General features: G+C 44.1%; 1 protein-coding gene across 1 annotated transcript in view; it reads right to left on the reverse strand.

Moving 5' to 3' along the window:
• gfra4a (GDNF family receptor alpha 4a) overlaps positions 1–20,085 on the reverse strand; it is a 170,432-nt gene that overhangs the window by 14,363 nt on the left and 135,984 nt on the right. The window contains exons 4-6 of the mRNA XM_061062780.1: positions 18,108–18,447; positions 14,687–14,796; positions 10,779–10,913 (exon numbers count right to left, since the gene is read on the reverse strand). Coding sequence (XP_060918763.1) covers positions 10,779–10,913; positions 14,687–14,796; positions 18,108–18,447 — 585 coding nt within the window. The remainder of the gene's footprint in view (positions 1–10,778; positions 10,914–14,686; positions 14,797–18,107; positions 18,448–20,085) is intronic.

A 20,085-nucleotide genomic window follows, 5' to 3' on the forward strand; every position in this document is an offset into this window, starting at 1 on the left:
GACATCCAACAGTGTTACAATATATGTATGTATTTAAAAATGGATCAGCAGAATAGATCTCCTTTAAAGGCTTTATATGTGATTTTTTGATCCAGCAGATGTCGCCCTTGAGCACCAGCATGAAACCAAAACAACTCTCGCTGCATTGTTGTGTTAGCATGCTAATGCTAGCGATCTTTATTATGCTCGTATCTTCACACTGCATGTAAATTTACCTGAAATGAGCGTGATCTAGAAACACAGTTAAGCAGTGAGTACAGTATGTTATTCTTCTTTTCTCTAGTCCCTCAATTAAACAACTTTTATACGCGAGGGGAGGAGTCAGCCGGCCGTCCTGGCGATGTAAACAAACTGAAGATAGGACTCTGAAAACTCTGAAAACATCACAGACAGTGGGACTCGGGTGTTACACCCATTGTAGACAGTCATGACTCACAGAGTTATTTTCAGAGGATATACTTGATTTATATTTAAGAGTGAAAAATCACATTTAAAGCCTTTAATGACAGCTAAAGTTAAAGTAATCAAACATGTGCAGAGAGAGTTTTTTGTAATAAATAAAATAATGAAACATTGTTTTAGATGAAATGATCCATCTGAGTATAAATTACTCACTCAGTTCCACTAGAAGCAGCTACAACGTAAAAGTCCTGTTTTGAATAAATCAGGACTAATTAAACATATTGTTATATTAAAAAATCATGAAACAAAGACTAACGACTTTAAACTAGAGCTGCACTAATCACTGTTTCCACGGCAACAATTCATCAACTCACTACATTTAGTATTTAAAGGTTTTAATCAAACAACAAACCTGAACTTTCCTCAACTTAACATGAACACAACCACAGAACAGAACACGACGATGACATCTTTCATCTTTAAGAAGAACTTGGTGAACTGTTACAGCATGTAGTGCCAAGTTTTTGCCTCTCCAGGTTAGGCTGGCACCCATGTTGCCCGTGTTTAAATCTAGTTTAAAAGCTTATCTGTTTGCTTTGGCGTTCCTAGACTCAGTGTAAGAGACGACCTGGAAGCGTCAAAATCAAACAGATTTAAGATCAGGGAGGCTCTGACTTTGGTCACGCCCCCTGATCGTTGTTGGGGGGCAAATTGGGCCATATGCTGCATTCAGGTGCTCCTCGGATGGTCCAAGTTTCCAATAACGAAGTCGTTCTTCCGACTTCAGTGCGGTCATAACTCTGTTGTGAGTAATATTTTAGCGATATTTTAGTCGATGTGCAATAGTTTGCCCCCCATGTGAAGACGATTATGATGTCAAGTCGGGCACCTAATTTTTCCCCGAGTTTCCGAGTTGTTGTTCCGTCTTGAGCAGGAGTTCATATGCATTTTACAACTCGGAAACTTGTTTGTGTCCGATACCTCATGAATGCACCGTTAAATTGTCTAGTGTGCGGCCATCTTTACACACCCCTGGTTATAGTCGTTGAAACAGTTGTACATTAACAACGCTGATTGCAGGATTGTGAATCTTTAGAGATCTGTCTCCGGCTGATCGGGTGTTCAAGTTTGGATGTAACCCATGGACATAAACAGATGTTTTTTCAATGTCTAGGGTCTGAAAAAGTGAGCGTTTCTTCTTTGCTGTCAGCGCGTACACTAGAGTATAACACAAGGTCGGAGAGATACACATTTAACAAGCCTCAATTCTCTGGATGGACAAATACTTCTTTTCACCCCTTTTTTTGTAGTTTGGTGGTGGTGTAAAAAAAAAAGAAAAAAAGAAAAGGTGCTCCAATTGTAACTCCAATTTCCACCAAAGAAAAGTCACATTGGACTCTTTAAAAGTGGCTTCAGAACATCGTCTGCCTCTCAGAGTCTCATTTTTCACTTGTCTGTAATGGTGTGATATAACTTTGATGGTGAATAATTAAATGTTCCACTTACAGAAAGTAGGTCTGTGGCTGCGAGAAATGTTCTAATATGTACATTCTGAACCATATATAATTCACAGTCTGGGGGATTTATACGGTCCCATGTGCCCCCAAAGAACCCACATTACATCAAGCTCTCCGATTCACCACAGCCAGAATGAGTTATAATCACGGGGTGAATTAAAATTCTATAAGCATTCATTCTCATTCGGCTAATGGGCTACTCTGCAGCTGATGACGTTAGCGTGAAAGTCACTTCAATTAAAATATGTTCAAATGAAGACATGAATGAGAGATTCATCAATTAATATCCACCGGCTTAGACTGCGAGATGGATGTGGGTGCTTAGGGAATGAAAATCACACCATTATTCCATCTGTTCTGTGCAGAAAAAAAAAAAAAAAGCGCCTCACATTTTGAAGCGAGTCAGTGGTTATAGTGATGGGATTTCAAAAGTCTTCAGTGGAGTATCGGGGTGTGACACACAAACATTGATTTCTCACAGGATCATAACAAATTGATCCATCCTCCCGAGGCGCTTTGCAAATAAAATTCTGCAGCGATCGATGCAGAGGGCCTTGATTCAACTCCCTCCACTGGAGCATTGAGGAGTCACAGTGACTGGATGTAGAAGGAGGTGGTGGGTAAGGTCATCTTTTTGTTTTTTATTTTAACCTTTATTTATCAAGGTTAGTCCGTGTTATGTTCTCTCTCTCTCTCTCTCTCTCTCTCTCTCTGTGTCCTTGATTCCCCCTCATCCTTCACCTGCTGCACACCTAAACAACGAGTCATTAGCAAGCAGTGACCGCCAGAGTGGAGCAATGATGCAGACGCAGACGTGCCAAGAAAATGCAGTTCCTGCAATGGCCACTTGAGGCTGGCTCCAATAGTGAGTCAATCCCCATAAGGCCCCATGTTAAAATGCTAAACAACACAGCAGAAGCACACATTCATAAATCCTGGTACACATTACGTCTATAGCTTCTACAGCTGAATTCTCTTCTCCTGACAATTTTGTGGCGGTGAATTTTGTTTCAAGTGACCAATTTATGAAGCTTAAAGTTTTGCAAAAATGTAAATGACAGGTAGGTGCAGAAATCCATGTGCTAGGTGTTGCCGACTTCAGATTTCTTTCAGTAGTTGATGTTGACCAGTCGCTGATGAAGTCATCGATAAAACCACAGGAGAAGGGAATTCTTTGCAACCAGCAAAAATCTTTGTTTTCAAAACTTAATTCATATGCTGTTGAATGCAGACAGTTAAACAAGCAGCAGGTTGCAACAGCTGCAAGCAGGTATGCTACAATAATACGTTTGCTACAACTCCCAAGTGCAAAGAAAACAAATCACACACTGGAGGAAAAAAACTCAGGAGAACAGCGCTTCTGCCTTCTCACTGCGATAGTCCTGCTCAGTCACAGTTTGAGGTTTTCTATCCTGATAAGTGATCAGTCAACATGAGGCATAAAGCGTCATCACACCAGGTGTTAAGTCAACTAAACTTGACTTCAACTTCCTGTCATTAGGTCGAATCAAAAGTTATGTGGAGATTTCCAATATGGCGACTTCCATCGTTTGGCTTCAGACCCTTTCTTAATAAACCAATGGGAGCTTCACTGAGACTGCGTCCATGTTTCATACAGTCTTTGATTAAAGGTAGTCACTTTTGAATCAAAACAAGACAAAACAACGGCCAACATACCAAACTCATGGCTTCATAAAGTTAGTCAGCAGACCAGAGGGTGACGTCTGTTTTCATACAGTTGAAGGCAGCAGATCAGGCCTGGTTGACGGTGTCTGTATATTAACACCTTGCAGAAAAGGGGGCGCTGGTGGCGCAGTGGTTTGTGTGCACGTCCCATTTATGGAGGCTGTGGTCTTCCAAGCTCCCGGGTTCGAGTCCAGCCTGTGGCTCCTTTCCCGCATGTCATTCTGATTCTGATTTCTGACTCTATCCACTGTCCTGTCTCTCAATTAAAGGCACAAAAAGCCCAAAAATAAATCTTTAACACCTTGCAGGAAAGGCTGTGGAGCAGCTAATAGCGCTGTGGGCCATTAGCGTCAGTGGGACAGGTGGGAGAATGTGCTGTAGTGCTCAGAGTGTGAAGTTAGCACTAGAGATCCCCCGGCAGGATGAGAGAAGCAAGGGGTGCAAATGCAGCTGCTCGCCATTGCGCCTCACCACCCGCCGCCACGCAGAGATGAAGTGCCAATTGATATCTTCAGTGGTAAGCTGTTGTGACAGTTCCTTTGTAAATGTTTGGACATGGCTGTTTAAGCACCGCCATCTCGCATCTCTTTGACTTTTAAGTTTCTCCCCTGAGGGCTCTCCTTTTTTTTTTCTTTTCCTCTTCCAGACTTCATAGGTTGCCTGGAGTCACTCTGCAGAGCACATCCTGTGCAGCGACATCCCGCCCCCCCACCCGAACCTTCCTGACATACTACCCTCGCTTCTCTTCTCATACACTACCAATTCAACTCACAGAAAAAATGTAATAATTGTAGGAATAAATGAGCTTCACCTCCATCTGTCCTCTCTTTTTTTTCCCTGACACACTCGGCTTTCAGAGAACGAAGAAGTTCGAGGCTGCTGTTCTGCATAGTGAGTGCTTATTATGGCTGTGATGAGGAGGTAAGGTGGGGTGACAGCTGTTTTAAAAAAAAACCTGAGCGTGGTCACTCCAGAGAACGCTTTTTTTCCCGCATTTTTTCCCCCCCTCCTCCTTTATCAGAAAATGACTGTATTCTTACCATGCCACTATTTTTCCTCTGTCCACCTCATTAGCTCTGAGGCAGGAAACCAAATTACCTTCAATTACAAAGTCATCAAAGGCCATCTGAAGTCCTGTCTCAGCGAAGCAGGCCCCTGCAGAACCACACGGGGGGGGGACCCTGCATGCAAAACAACTCCGAATTTAAATAAAAATATGTAAGCGCCAAAAGAGGACCACAAGGAGTTATTTAATTGGTGCTTTTGCCGTCTGCTTCTGAAACAGAACCATCGCAGAATACGAGTTTTTCAGCTTGAGTCGAAATGAATAAAACTTAATTCACTGTTTGATGGATTGCACGAGGAAAACGGGGGGAAGGAGAAAATATTGTGGAGCTCTCTTAGGGTGAATTCATTTTCCAATTACTGGCTTGAATCCAAATTATTCTTGCCAAATCATTGCACACACTTCCCCCCCCCAAATACAACCAGAGACCAATTGAGATGAGAGCGGGGGCGGGGCAGGTCGATGGTCCATGAATCGCCTCTCCCATTAGAACAGCGCTCATCCTTGATTATCACGTTCTGAATGCTCTGTTTGGCTTCTGCCATTTTATCAGACAGAAGAAGACAGGAGCGATTTTCAGCCTCTTTTTTTCTATATATTTTTTTCTCTCTCTTGCTCAGACAGAGGGAAATGAGGCCAGTCAAAGTCTGAGGTTTGTTTTTCTGGGTCTCTAAGGAGCTTACAGTAAACAGCACACAGGAGCCGCTCTGGCATGTGTGTGAGTCCAGGCGGCAGGATGCACATGAGGAGTTTAATCGGGGGAAAAAAACAAGACATCCATCAAGCTGCCGGAAAAAACATATGTGACCACACTGGGAGGTTCACCTCCATATAGGATGATGTTCATTTCATGTGCCATCCAGATTCTACTAATATGAGGACAGAGGCTTTTTATTCAGTCTTTAACTCGTTAAATGATGCATGTCGGATACTAGGAGGAATGAGGATTGAGACCGTTATTGAGACTTCTTCACAATCCCAGTCTTTTACCAAAACCACCGTCGGTACTTTCTATTATTTGATGGAAAGACTGTTGAGGACGTGAATTATTTAATTTTCACTTAAATATTTGCTTTGATGTCAGCCCTGTGATTGGCTGATGACCAGTTCAGGGGTAACCCCGTCTATCGCCCACTGACAGCTGGGGTCGCCTCCAGCCCACAGCGACCCCTAACCGGGGGTAGATAATGGATGGATATTTTTTGGGGGTTTTATTGGATAGGACAGCTGAAGAGAGACAGGAAACGTTGGGAGGAGAGAGTGTCGGGGATGACATGCAGCAAAGGGCGGATGTCGGATTCAAACTCACTTTCAGCCACTGCGATGAGGACTTTAACCTCTGTACACGGGGTGCGCGTCATAACCACTAGGCTAGCAGCGCCCCCTGTGTTAGGAAGCTAACCAGGTTGTAATTCCATTTTTAAAAACTGCTGGGAAAACACAAAAATATTCCTCCTCCAAACATCTGCATGTATTCAAGTTTCTCCACGTTACATTTGAACACATCATGATTATGTTATATTTACCATTGCCGACCGGACCTTGAACACACCATAATGTTACCTTCTCTTTTCGTCAGCTAACGAGCTTTCATCCTGCAGACTTTTACCAGTGGATCACTGTTTGTAACTAACAGGACTTGCTACAGTGTTTGGGTGCGTTAACCACAGCATCACCGGCAGCTGAATCAAAGGAGAGCGTCTGTAAATGGAAAACGAGGCGTTAATAGAACTGTGTTTTGATCCCCATCCCTCGACACCACTGATTCAAAGTGATGTAGAAAACAGCTTTGAAACCGTAGATTGTCTCCCCGATAATTCAATCATCTACAAAAGAATCCTACAAAGAGTCTCAGTTCATGTTGTTTCATGTTGCTGCTCTCATCTCCTTGGTTTGATTAGTTTGCATGCTGATGTTCTTGGGTTGGGGGGGTCGTTATGTGTCTGTATTGATCTTTCAGGCCACAGATGTGTATTTATATCTATGTGTTAATAGTATTTCCATCGGCTTCTCCATGGCCGATTTCCTCCACAGAAACACTGAATGGCTCGGTATGCTTCAAGCAAACTAGATTGCATGATGGGTCGTCTGGCGCCGTCTCATCTCAGCAGGGTTTAAAACAGTTTTCAAAATGGCCACACTTACAGGCAGGGTGAGAGGCCTGCTGTCACACAGCCTCCTTTAGGCTCCATTAAACTGCCTCCCTGATCTCTATCCAAAGACTCCACGGCTTCTATACGTCTTTCTGGTCTCGACTCATTGAATTTTACAAATGAGGATAATGGAAGCTTTCAGCTTCTCTTCAGAAGTGCTCTTGGTGAAGAGACAGATGAGGAATGGTAAGTTCAAACCTTCACCTGAACCCACCTGTTTTTTTTTTTTTTTTTTTACATCTTTCCAGGAACATGACGTCATCCAGAAACATTTGCTCTGATAAGTTAGTTTTCAGTTGGTTTTATGAGATTGGATCATTGGATATTTTGGCTTTTCATGCGCCCATTGGAGACAGGACAGTGGACATAAGTATGAAATCAAGCAGAGAGAGATGGTGGGGAATGACATGCTGGAAAGGAGCCACAAGTCGTCCGAACATGGATTGGCTCATAAGGTATGGTGGGAGAAAATATCAACACAGCTTTCTCATCATTGTCTCAAGTGAAATGATGCAAAGTAACACAGACGTAAACTTAGCCATCGCTTTGAAAAGTCAATGTTACAAAAAAAACAGAAACTCCCCAAATTCAAACATTACAACAAAAACCCATGATGAACGTGTCAAATCAGAAAGTGGTCTGTGTGATTCAGCTGATGTAAAAAGTGAACTCATTTATTTTTATTCTGAAAAAATGATGATCATTTGAGAAAGTTGGTGTTGTGTGAAACATTTTGGAATGAACCCTGAAATATTCCGCTGTCCCGATGAGCTGGAGCTGGAGAGGCTATTTAATTTTGATGTGTTTAATGAGCTAAATTTCCACAAAGGCCTGGAAAAGACAGCCAGAGATAGGCTTTTAATTAGTATTTATCCTCATCTGCCAGTGCTATGTGGTGGGCTTCTGCCAGGGATTCGTGTGTTCTGCTCTTTTCAATGTTTTGTTGTTTGCCAAATTTTATTTTATTTTTTTACTTTCTTCTTAAGTTGTGATTCATTTGGTTCGAACTGTTCTGCAGTCTCTGGATTTTTCTAACTGTGGTTTCCAGGCAATCATAAAAAAACAAAAGTCAAATCTGATGCCTTCATTTTTCTGTGTCTTCCAAAACGAAGCTATGGCGTTCTTCAGAGTAGATCGGGTGAGGTAAAATCACTCTTAATGTCCCTCACACCACGAGATAATGTGAGAAGATAATCTTGGGAAAATTGGGCTGGTTATACGCACATCATGGAGGTGCAGGGCAATGAGAAAAGTATGAGTCAGTATGTCCTCCTTCTAACTTTAGATTCTGCTCCTGAATGCTCTGGATTTGTTTGGACCAGAGAAGGTAGTTGGTTTTAAGGCGACCCCCCACACGGCCGTTTTGGACGCCCCTCTGTTTGTCAGATATGAGAGCAGTTATCAGGTCAACAGGTGTTGCAGCGATGGAAGCGGGTCAAGAGAAGTGGTTCAGATAGAAGTGATTGTACCCGACCTAAAAAGCCTCTGCATGTTTCTAATAAGCTCCACGAGCAGAAACGTGCTCAAACTAGGATCAATATTGGAGATGCTTTTGAAAAATGGAGAGAGGTTAGAACACAGAAAGGTTTACAGACCCATGCAGAGCTGGATAAACACTGAAGCTTCAGAGTCCACCACATGGTGACCTGAGTGAGCATCGACTCTAGAGAGGAGGGGGGGGAGACAGCTCTCTACAATTATTGAATTTGGACTGCAGTACCCATTTTAAACACTAGGTGCCAAAGTTGCTCATTTACCTATATTAATACAAAAAAACCCCAACATCTTATGAGACCTCAACATCAAAGACAAATATCGACACCATGTAGCATTTAAAGATAAAGTGAAAAGGAGCGGTCTAGGAGAAATCACACCTGGTTGGTCCAATTTAATTTTTGTCGGAAGGGGGGAATCAGGCTTAGTTTTTTTTTTATGTATTGTGTACCCGGCATTGCATGTTGCTAGGGGATTCTTTCCAGTGCGCTAGGAGCGAGCTAATATCGCCAATGTTTCTGGTAGACGTTGGGGCGAATGTCCTCCCGATGAAAAGTCGTCACTTTGTTGTTTTAGTAATCACTGAACTAAGACACAGCCTTGAATAAACTTCCCAAACAGACACTCTGAAGTGTCACCCCCATGACAGCAGCCGCACTTCACTTTGAACCGTCACTGGTTGTCATTGGGTCTGTCTCCGGTGTTTTTCATTCACGCTGACAGCTTTTAGAAGAACTTGTCTTTTTCTATCGTTCAAATAAATAATAACCCAACAACACACTCCAGTGTGTGTCCTCTGACTCCAGCAGCCACAGTCTGTATTACTTTGTCACCGATGTCATTCTAATGTCAGTGGTGCCATCACTCATTCGGAGGGATGATCTCCTATCATCTCGGGCTGTGTTGTTGTTGTTGAATAAAAGCTACAACAAAAGGTAAAAGTCTCCGAGGATGGAGGGATAATCCTTCTGTAACACCAGCCGCAGTTTATCAGTCACTGATGTCTTTGTTTGATCGTTTTAGCTGTCTCTATTATCGTAAATCGTTTTCTTCCGCAGTGATACACTTCCCAGAATAATTCCAAACAATCGGCTATTAAATGTGGTAATCCATTTGTTCGTGCCACGAGCTGTAGTGTTTCATTAATGTCACTGGTCCGTCGCTGCTGCCATCACTCAGGGGGCTGTTTGTCTGCCAGTCGTATTTTGTGCAAAGACATAAATTAATATTGTCTGAAGTAAACAGATGGAGAGGGAGTGACTGTGCAGCGTTTATTGTGTCACTCACGTCTTCCCCGAGGAAACTGAAAAATGGAGACTAAGTGGTGGTCTAGAGAGGGGATGTCAGGAACATAATATGGGCAGGACTCTGCTGTCAGTTTGTCACTCTTTATTTTTTAAAGGACGGGACAGAAGCCATGACTTGTTACAGTGACGGATGGATTATGGATTGTTTGGCTGGACCCTAGAGTAACAACCAAACCCAACAGTTAGAATAGAAACATGAAACATCTCTAAATGGGATAATTTATTACATCCAAAGCCCTGTAGCATCCTCTTCCATTCACTCCATAGTGTAAATCAGTGACAGGTGTCATGGCATGATGCTTTTGACTAATGACTCAACTGAAGCTACAGACTGTAAAGGTGACATATCCTCCTCCTCTTCAACAAGTTTAAATAATTCTCAGAGCTCCTCAAAACATGTGTGTGAAGTTTCTTGTTCTAAATCCACTCTGATCCTGTATTTGATCATGTCTATAAACCCCTCTATTTCAGCCCTGCTTAGAACAGGCTGTTTCTGTGTCTGTACCTTTAAATATGTAAATGAGCTGTGTCTGACCACGCCCCCCTCTCTGGAAGGACTTTGGTGTACTTGGTGCTTTCTCGCTCCATGTCCTATTGTTTACGGTGAGAAGGCAGACTCAGAGGGCAGAACAAACACCTAGCTGTGGGAGTGTCACCCACCTGGGGGAGGGGCTACTGCCCTTTGTGATGTCATGAAGGGAAAATCTCCAAACGGCCTGTTTGAGGACACATTTTCTGAAAAGTGGAGCAGGAAGAAGACGGAGAGGATGGACTTTTCTCATCATTGGGGGGTTTGTAGACGGACTAGAGACACATGTTAGAGTTAGAGGAACATGGGGAAGTGGATTTTGCATAATATGTGACCTTTAGGACACAATCTATTCCCTGAAAAGTAAAATAAAGGACAGTTCACAGGACATTTGTTTTTTGTATCGTATTCAGCTGACCATGTATCGGGACATCTTTAATATTTATAGAAGCATAAATATTATCAGTTTTAGAATGCAGTATATGTTTTTGTCCTCGATGGTCCCCACCGTGCTCTAAATGAAGACAGAGTTTGTGTAAGCTGTTTTCCTCACATGTGTCCCGCTTCAGAGTGAGTGTTATTGCGAGTGTGTGTTCCAGAGGTGACCCTGCAGCTGTTACTCACTCAGGCAGATATTGTCGTGGAAAAACAGGAGGAAGTCGTTGCACTGCTCCCTGTGGTTGCCGCTCGCTGCACATGAGCACCAGGGTCCCACGTTGGATGTGGAGTTGTCCAGGTAGTTGGGGGTTATCGTGCTTCCTGCAGAGGGGAGGAGGAACATCGCTTTTTTTTTTAGTTTACAGGCGCACTGCAGAAAAAACAACTTCTCACATAACACGATTGAAAACAAAATCACAAAAATGAGAAGTGGCCTCTTTCATGATGCTAGACTATTAATCTTCTGAGCTGTCTTCTGTTATTCCGGCTAATCCATTTGACAAACCCATGGTCATTTTTTTTACCACAACTTTTTGTAAACAGCTCATTAAAAAAATAAATAAAACAGTTTTAAAAGAATGCAGAAGGCAAAAGGAGTGAGACGTTTTCTGTCCTCACAGATAAAAACGTTTGAGCAGAAGAATTGGCTGATTTAATCTCGTTATGTTTAGCCTGATTATGACCCTTACCATGATTATGCTAATCAAATAAAAGGTGTTTACATGGGCACTTTCCTATCCTCACAGCGTTACTCTAATCAGGTTTACAGGGAGCCATCACTGTGCGTTTTTAATTCGTTTTCACTGAGAGATGAATTTAATAAGAAGAGTGGATGAAAGACGAGCGGATAGAGAGACTCGGGCTGGCAGGTTGGTTAAACAGCCGGGGGATCAAAGTGGTTCAATCCTCACTTCTGACAGGACTGGACTTAAAAAAAAAAAAGACTGTACTGTATATTTATCTCATATTTCAAAGTAATGGGTAGAAGAAACCAGCAAACAGTCGCTAAAAATACTCTGATCGTGCTTGACAGGCAATTATTTTGAAAAGTGAGCTCCTGTGTGAATGTATTTATTATATTTCTGCATGGAATGAAAAGAGACGCTGTGACGCTCGCGTACACAGCATCCCTCTCTTGATCAGTCGGTGCGGCTCATTTGAAGCTACAGCAGATCAAAACCACACGCACAGCAGGATGTTGTTTTTTCTGAGGTAGTGTAACATGCAGAGCCACTTGTGCTGGCAGTTTGGTGAAGTGCTGCAGCCTGCGGGGGCAGAGTTCACACCCCGTAACAGAGGTCTCTCAGGTGTATTATTTTTTTATTCCCTTTTTTCCGCCTTTGGAGATTTTCAGCGAGAAATGATTGGGAAGTCACTTTGTGGGAAGGGTAATAAAGCCTTGTAGCTTGTATTCTTTTTTGGTGGGAAATAGAATTGCTGCACTCCAAGGCACTGGGCAGAAAAAAAAAAAGTTCTGATTCACCTCCATTGATTTTTTTTCAGGTCCCAGACTTCCAAACAACAACAACCTCAGAGTCTCACTTCTACTTCAGTTGTCTAGAAAAGGACAATCACTGCTGCACAGCTTTCTGTTCCCGTCTTCCTTAATCTGTCTCCTTCAGTTCCTCACAAACTAAACTCTTTCTTCTTCGTTTCGCTGCAGGTCTCGCGGTATTGTTGTCCCATAATGAAACATTTAAACTGAGCGCTTTTTAAAAAAAAACAACCTTTTTGGCGCTTTTATGTGATCTTTTGTGAAGTTTTGATCAGAAGTACAAGAGGCCGCGCTGCACGCCTCCCACTCGCTCGCTCCCACTCATCACCGCGTCAAGGATAATTCTCTCAAAAACTGCGGTCAATAGTTGTAATTGCACTACTTATAATGCCAAACGACTCGGCCGACTCATGCTGCAGCCACATTAATCAGCGCTCCATCGATTGTTAAACCACGCTTCTCATCACAAATCCTTGATTCATTCTTTTGAGTCCCGTTCAGAGAACTTGTCTGCTCTCCGCCTTCCTCCCCCCTGAAACCTATTTGTTCCCCATCCATCACAGGAGGTGGGTGAGCCGGAGTTGGCAGAGAAAGATAGAGGTGTTTAGAGCCCCCCTCCTTTCTGTACCATTAGGGTCCATTAACTGGCCTGGGACCTGTATAGGTTTTAAATGTCTATGCGGGTCGCTGTAAGGTCCAGTTCTCTTTAGATTTAATACACGTCGATCTGTTCACCCACATGATCAGTGCTGATCACCTAAAAAAAAGGTGAGGGCCTGATGCACAAAGGAGAACAGCGTCCCTGGGCTCTGGTCCTGGTTACGCATACTATCCGACTTTTAGAGCAGATTTTTAGACCAAAACAATGCTTCCTTCAGACACACCCCTTCATCCCTCAGCCCCCCCCCCTGCTTTCTTTTAGTGTTCTGTGAGGCAGAGACAGCGGCAGACAAGTCCTGATAAACACCTGAAAACAAGATTCTGTGATCAATTTCGAATGAATATGATAGGAAATCGGTTGTTCTCTGTTTGTCCCTTTACAGCATAGAGTCTTTTTTCAGTGGTTGGTTCTTCTTCAGTCGTACTCTTACTACTACTCGTCTCTGAGCGGGTAAGGCAGGGAGGGAGTCACATGACAAAAACAACAAGTATGAAACAAGTTTCAGTTTTGAGTGAAACATAAAAACTAAAGCTGAAGGAAGCGCCATCCCGTCAGTGTGAACACAGAGCTAAGAACGTCAAACCAAGAGGGAATTGAACCTCACTTTTTAACCCTAACTTGGTTGATTGATGTCAGATGTCGAAAACTGAAAGTACAAACATTAAAGCAACAGCGAAGGTGAATGAGAAGTCATAGAAAAGAGAGAATGAAGAAACAGGAACTCCATTTCTGTCTTGAGTCTCCTTCGTGCATTCTGTGACAAAGTTAGTCAGCGCTGATGAGTTACTGATTGACTCAGTTAAGACAAACCAATCAAAGCACAGACTTTTCACAACAACAGAGTACATAATAAAACACTTGAATGAGAAAGAAAAATAGACATCTGAAACATAATTAAATACAGAAAGACGGGTCGGAACAGAATCTGAAGTGAGAAGTGATTCAAGCTGCAGAGCTGACTTTTCTTTGATTACTTCTTTGAAGGGTCTATTTTTGGACCAGACACACTTCTTACCACGGTCTCTCTCTCTCTCTCTCTCCTGCTAAGTAGGTAAAACAATTTAAATGTATTTAATCACAGATATAGCTCACAAAATACTTTACATGCAAACAATAAAATCAGAGCAACATTGCATAAAAGACTTGCATTTAAAAGCGTACAAAACCAACGACACATTCGATGAAATAAATTAACAGATCATTCACAACATGTACACCAACATGTATGTTTTGAACTTGTGTATGAAGGAGCCAGCAGGCTGTTAGCATGAGGCTAAACCCCCTCAACTCTAACTGCACATTGTTTTATGAAATTACTGTTTTTAAACCTATAACTTTAGAAAATGTCTTAAAACTCTGGCTTATTATTATACTAAATTATTATTTTAAATTCACAAACCATGCTGACTGTGATGTAGTCGAGGACTCCAGGCGCTCTCCTGGTTTCCTGCTGTGTTTGACTGTTGTCTTGTTTGTCATAATGGTTTTTCTGTCTTGTTCTTGTGACGCCAAAGACAATATTCCACTTTTTGGACAAATAAAGTTCTATTGTATTCTATTCTATTCCAAAGCTCAATCAACACAGGTCTCATGGCGTCTGCAAGGCCCAGAGAGCCGGTTCAGCGTGTTTGACTTGAGAGAAGTGGATGACGAGTCAGGGAGAAAAAGATGCATTTGGGAGCATGATTATGAAGTGCTGTATTTGTAAAAGTAAGAATTTTATAATTGATCAAACATGCAACAGGGGACGATTAAAGGAATCCAAGCACGGCTGTAACGTGGTGACGTCTGTGACATCTCAGGTTAAAAACAGGTTAAGTGTAAACTTTTTAAAATATGGGACAGGTTCAACAAATTCCCCAGGTCCATTTGAAATTAAACCCATCTTTTTTGGACCAGTGAAGACGTCTAAAAAAAAAAAAAAGATTGAGTCCTTACCTATGAGGCCGGTGTATGCCAGTAGACATGCCCCGTAGTTCTCCTGCTTGCAGCCGCTGGCGCTGTCCTCCGACGGCTGGCAATCATACTGGAACTGCGCCCAGCGAGACCTGTGGGAGCAATAACATGCCATCCATCACTTTACTTGGCCCCGCTTGCACACATGGTGACACTGAGGGGTGGCCGGCAGAGAGGATGTGCAAAACCCAGAGCGCTCATCTGCCTACTTGCACTCCTACATCAACCCCCTCCTCCTCCGGTCACCCTAAGTGACATTCATCCCTCTCTTTCTTTCCTCACTTTCCCAAGAAAGTTGGCTCATGGACGGCTGCCAGTGCTGTACAGAGTCAATGAGGGGCACAGAGAGGCCTTGGCTCTGCTCTCTAAATACCGTGGGTTTCTGTCTGGCAGGCGAGCCAGCCAGGAGATTAGACAAATATGGATCTTCCATAAAAATGCGTCCTCCCACTGCCGCTCCTGCTTTCGCCTCCTTCACCTTTCCTGCCAGCTAACCCCATCATCATCATCATCATCATCATCATCATCATCATCAGCAGGCAAGGCTATCGCGTCCATCATATCGCATCATCATCGGCCCCCCTGTTGACTGGCATTTGTAATACGGGATCCCCTTGGGGTGGGGGGGGGGGGGGGGGCAGCGCGAGTGTCATTATAATGATGTACGTAAAAAAAACTCCCAGGATGCCGCGGAGAGGAGGCATCCTCTGCAGGCAAGCCGGTTAATGCCAGCTGACTTGGTGCTAGGATTGGCGGGCCGGCGCAGGAGGGGGGCCTTGAGATACTCCATCCACGGGCGGGCGACGGAGAATAATGCCTGATCGATAGCCGTGACAGATGAAGCCCTTTGTCATTCTGACGTTTGAAGAGGAACTTGATTAAACGCGAGCGACCGTTTGCTGTCAAGAGGGAGAGGCGGCGGCTGACAGGATCGGTATGAGAACTCTGTGTTTTCAAGTCTCCGCGGTGATGGACAGAGATGCAAGCCTTTGAATTCTAATGACTTCATCAGACGTTGTTAGTTTTGTTGATTGGACATTTACAATCCATCAAAGTCTGGATGAAATTTTTATATTCTCACGAGAGATTTGACGCAGAATGAATGTAGGAAACACAAAAACAACTCCTCTTGTTACACGGGGTCAGCGTTCTGCAAACTACTCGCTGATGGCGACGACGCCTCGGCATGCACGTTAAGAAATATTTTCACAGCACTTTGGCAGCAGGGGGGGGGGGGGGGGAATCCCCAGTGATAACGCGCCCGCTCTATAAAAAAATGTCCATTCCACAGGGGTGGGGGTGGCTTGTTGCCCTCGCTCACTCCCTTCAGAAAACAAATGCAGATTTTAATTGAACTAATTAAACACGGTTAATGAGTATAACAATTGAATTAATTAAACACCGCTGACTAATTGAATCTAAATGAACACATCATCCCAGCCGGGCCTATCTGCTCATGAGACACAATGCCATTTATCGTCCTGGGGGGAACGGTCTGTGTGCCAGGCCAGCACATTAATAAAGCAATTAATACACAACACAAACAGCGCTACAATCAAAAGAAAGAAACTTCTCTGAATGGATTGTATACCTTCCAAACTTTTATTCAACTGAAATCCAACTTGAAGTTAGAGTTTGTGCTGTTTGATGTTTTCAGGTTCAGTAAATTCATGTTGCTGTAAATCTCACCAAGACAGAGATCTACAGCAAAATACTTTTACCAATATATTGTGAGGACAGACTCCAGTAATGTGAGATGAGTTTCACCGTGCTTTCTCAACAGATAAAGCAAGGAAGAACAACATTTCAGCTGGTTTCACACATGCACTCCTGAAAACATCAACTGCTCCTGCTATACGATGCAGACGTTTAATCGCTTGCCCGGAGATCGTAGCGGTCTTGTTCAGACTAGTCTATGCACTGGTCACAGGTTATGAAGGTCACTCCCCCCCTCCCACTCACTCGAGGTGAATTCTCCTGATTATATCCTGCTGTGTTCTCACTTCACTTGGACTTGCTGCGGAAAAAAATATTGGCCTGGCCGGGGTCTGGAAGGAGAAACTGCAGGTAGAGTCTGAGTGAAAAATGCAGCTGTTTGCGTTCACACATGCAGCTCCTCCTTCAAATATCAGGAGTTTTTCAGGAGTTTTCTGCAAGTGTGAAAGAACTACAAGAGCATCCTTTTTATGCATAACCGGTTTAGACTGTCTCCATACATGTGGATGAAGTGCGCCCTTATCTCCCGTCTGGAGCCACTGCCACCAACTGAATCAGCCCCGATCATATAAAAAATAATAATAATATCAACGTTTTTTTACAGATTACTTTTTTTGAAGAGGTGGAATTGTTGCCTTGGTTACTGGGAAGTCGGAGCAGCGCAGTTACCACCGACTCTAAGCAGACGGTCACTTCTTCACTCAAACTGAACTGAACTGAGATTTTTTTTTGCAGTAAGGCTGATTTGCAATGAAAGGGGCAAATGACAATATAAGGGCTCATTTAAATACGTGCAAAAGGCACTTGAGCACAGAGGTGCTTCTGCTCTGCAGCGCAATTGGGGGTGCAGTAAACCCTCTGTGTTGTATAAAGTACACAATGTCTTTTTGTGCCTTCATTAAAGAGATAGGAAAGTGGATAGAGTCGCAAATTGGGGAGTGAGAGAGAGAGAGTGGGGGAAGGCATGCAGGAAAGGAGCCACAGGTTGGATCTGAACCCCGGCCGCCCGCTTGAAGGACTGTAGCCCACCCTACATGAGTAGCGAGCATTAAAGGCTTTATATGTGATTTTTTGATCCAGCAGATGTCGCCCTTGAGCACCAGCATGAAACCAAAACAACTTGCGCTGCATTGTTGTGTTAGCATGCTAATGCTAGCGATCTTTATTCTGCTCGTATCTTCACACTGCATGTAAATTTACCTGAAATGAGCGTGATCTAGAAACACAGTTAAGCAGTGAGTACAGTATGTTATTCTTCTTTTCTCTAGTCCCTCAATTAAACAACTTTTATACATGAGGGGGAGGAGTCAGCCGGCCATCCTGGCGATGTAAACAAACTGAAGATAGGACTCTGAAAACTCTGAAAACATCACAGACAGTGGGACTCGGGTGTTACACCCATTGTAGACAGTCATGACTCACAGAGTTATTTTCAGAGGATATACTTGATTTATATTTAAGTGTGAAAAATCACATATAAAGCCTTTAACCACTAGGCCACCAGCGCCCCACACACACAATGTCTTTTTAATATTCATAGGTTTAGTCGGCACAAAGAGCCGTGCAATCCTGAATCAGTGAAGCTTATATAGTTGTAGAACATCTGTCAAGTGTGAAACAGCGGCAAACAAAAGTTGAGTCTAATGATGCAAAAACCTCAAGAGCAGACAACCTTCCTGATCCCTACCTGCACACGTAGTCGGCTTTGCAGATCCGCAGCTGAGCCAGACAGTTGGGTTTCTCCTTGTCCTCGTAGGAGCAGGAGGGCACGATGGTCTGCCGGCGGCGCTCCGAGCAGGCCGTGTCGGTGCAGGGGCAGAACAGCAGCTCGTGGGTGTAGTCCGGCGGCACCCGGTCGAAGAACTTCCTCAGCGCCTTGTTGCACTTCGGCCGGTTGCACGGCCCTGAGCGGACCGAGGGCTGGATGCAGGACGAGACGTACTCCGTGCGCAGCTTCTGACACGTCTCGTCGATGTTGCACGCCTTGGCGGCGTCCAGGCAGCGGTTCACCGTCGTCACCTCTGATTCTAACAAAAAAAGCGGGAGAAAGAAAATCATTTCATCCCTCTCTGTGTGGTTGGAGAAAAATCAAATCCCAGGCAATGTTTACCAATGATTTCAGGGCCTAATTGGAGTCGGTATTGACTCGCCTCTACTCACCTCGACTCTCAGACGCAGTGTTGCATTTACAGATAAAAAAGAAGTAAAGTGTGTGTGTGTTAGAGTACAAACGAAACCAAAAGGATGATTACAAGTGATAGGCTCCCTTGCAATGAATAGAACATGAATGGTGTTTAAATGTTGCATGAGTTCAGGCACTGGATGTGTTTCAGCAGAGGCCCTAATGGCTGAATATTTCATTCTGCCGGGTTAATGCAGAGTGGCAGCGCTGAGAAAGCGGCTCCTCCATCTCTCGAAAACCGTACAACAGGGCCTGTAATTACTGCTCCTTCCTCTTCATCCATCCATCCATCTTTTCAAACACCACCTTCCCTACATCTGGGGTCCATCCCTCACTCACCTGACTCCTTCCTGCCCTCGCCATCTTCCCCCCTGACACTCTCAGGGCTGCTGCCATTGACCCCGCCCCCGCCCCCTCCCACTCCATCTGTCTCCTCCTTCCCCCTCCGTTCAGCATCCCCTCTTCCCTGAACTTTGTCCGTCTCTGCCTCCCCTCAGTGTCCATGCTCCCTCTGACTTCAGCGGTAATGAGCCACCTCTGCTGCTGCCCCCCCCTTTTCAAAACCATCTTTTGTTTTGGCCACATTTTTATTTCTCTATTCATCATCGTGTGTGTGTGTGTGTGTGTGTTTTCCCCCCCAAGCGATCCCCCCAAGTCAATACAGGCGTGATGACGCTCAGCTCCCCGGGCAGAGAGCGCTGCTCATTAGTTTGTAAACTGCCTGTACTCGAGTCTCCTGGTGAGTCCGGCTCTCACCGAGCTGTCACATGCAATATGAATGGCCGTAGAGAGCAAGCTAACAACTCATCACTAGGCATAGGTTATTCCCAACTTAACTGCTAAGAAACCGAGGGGGCGGTGGGGGGGAGGCGGGGACTGGGGGGGGGGGGGGGGGGGGGGGGGGGGCTGGAGGAACAGCAGAGGTGGGATGATAAATTGCATCCAGTGGCCACATGCGAGGGAAATATGCACATATGTTTCTAAAGTTGTCATTGTGTTGCTTTCAGACATTATTTATTCAGAGAGGAGACTTGCTGAGCATGCGGCACTCTTATCCAGGAACATCCCACTTCACATTCACGCCTCACATACATTTTCACCTCACGCTGCCCAGTACATCTGAGCAGTGGGGCCACTGGAGGCCCATTACACACTCCTTCTCCTGCTTGTTTTTCCTAGTCGAAGGCTTGGTTCTGTAATATTTATCACCATGTATCTAAATATTAGATCGACAGAGCAGCCTGGTAGTATTTTGGACAAGAGAAACACACACTCTGTTGTTTTGGCTCCGTTAACGTCACAACAGTGAATTAGAGATTTCAGTGTCTGAACGTTTACCCTCACAGTCACACATTCCAGTTTCCTCACAGCTCAGCCAGTGTTGCATTCAAGATAGGGGAGGCCATTTATTGTAGGAATAGATGGAAACGATAGCTAACGGGTTCTGAGTTATTTTTCAATCTACACTTTTAGCCGACCATCT

The sequence above is a fragment of the Labrus mixtus genome, chromosome 18 (assembly GCF_963584025.1).
Source record: "Labrus mixtus chromosome 18, fLabMix1.1, whole genome shotgun sequence".
Classification (NCBI taxonomy): domain Eukaryota; kingdom Metazoa; phylum Chordata; class Actinopteri; order Labriformes; family Labridae; genus Labrus; species Labrus mixtus.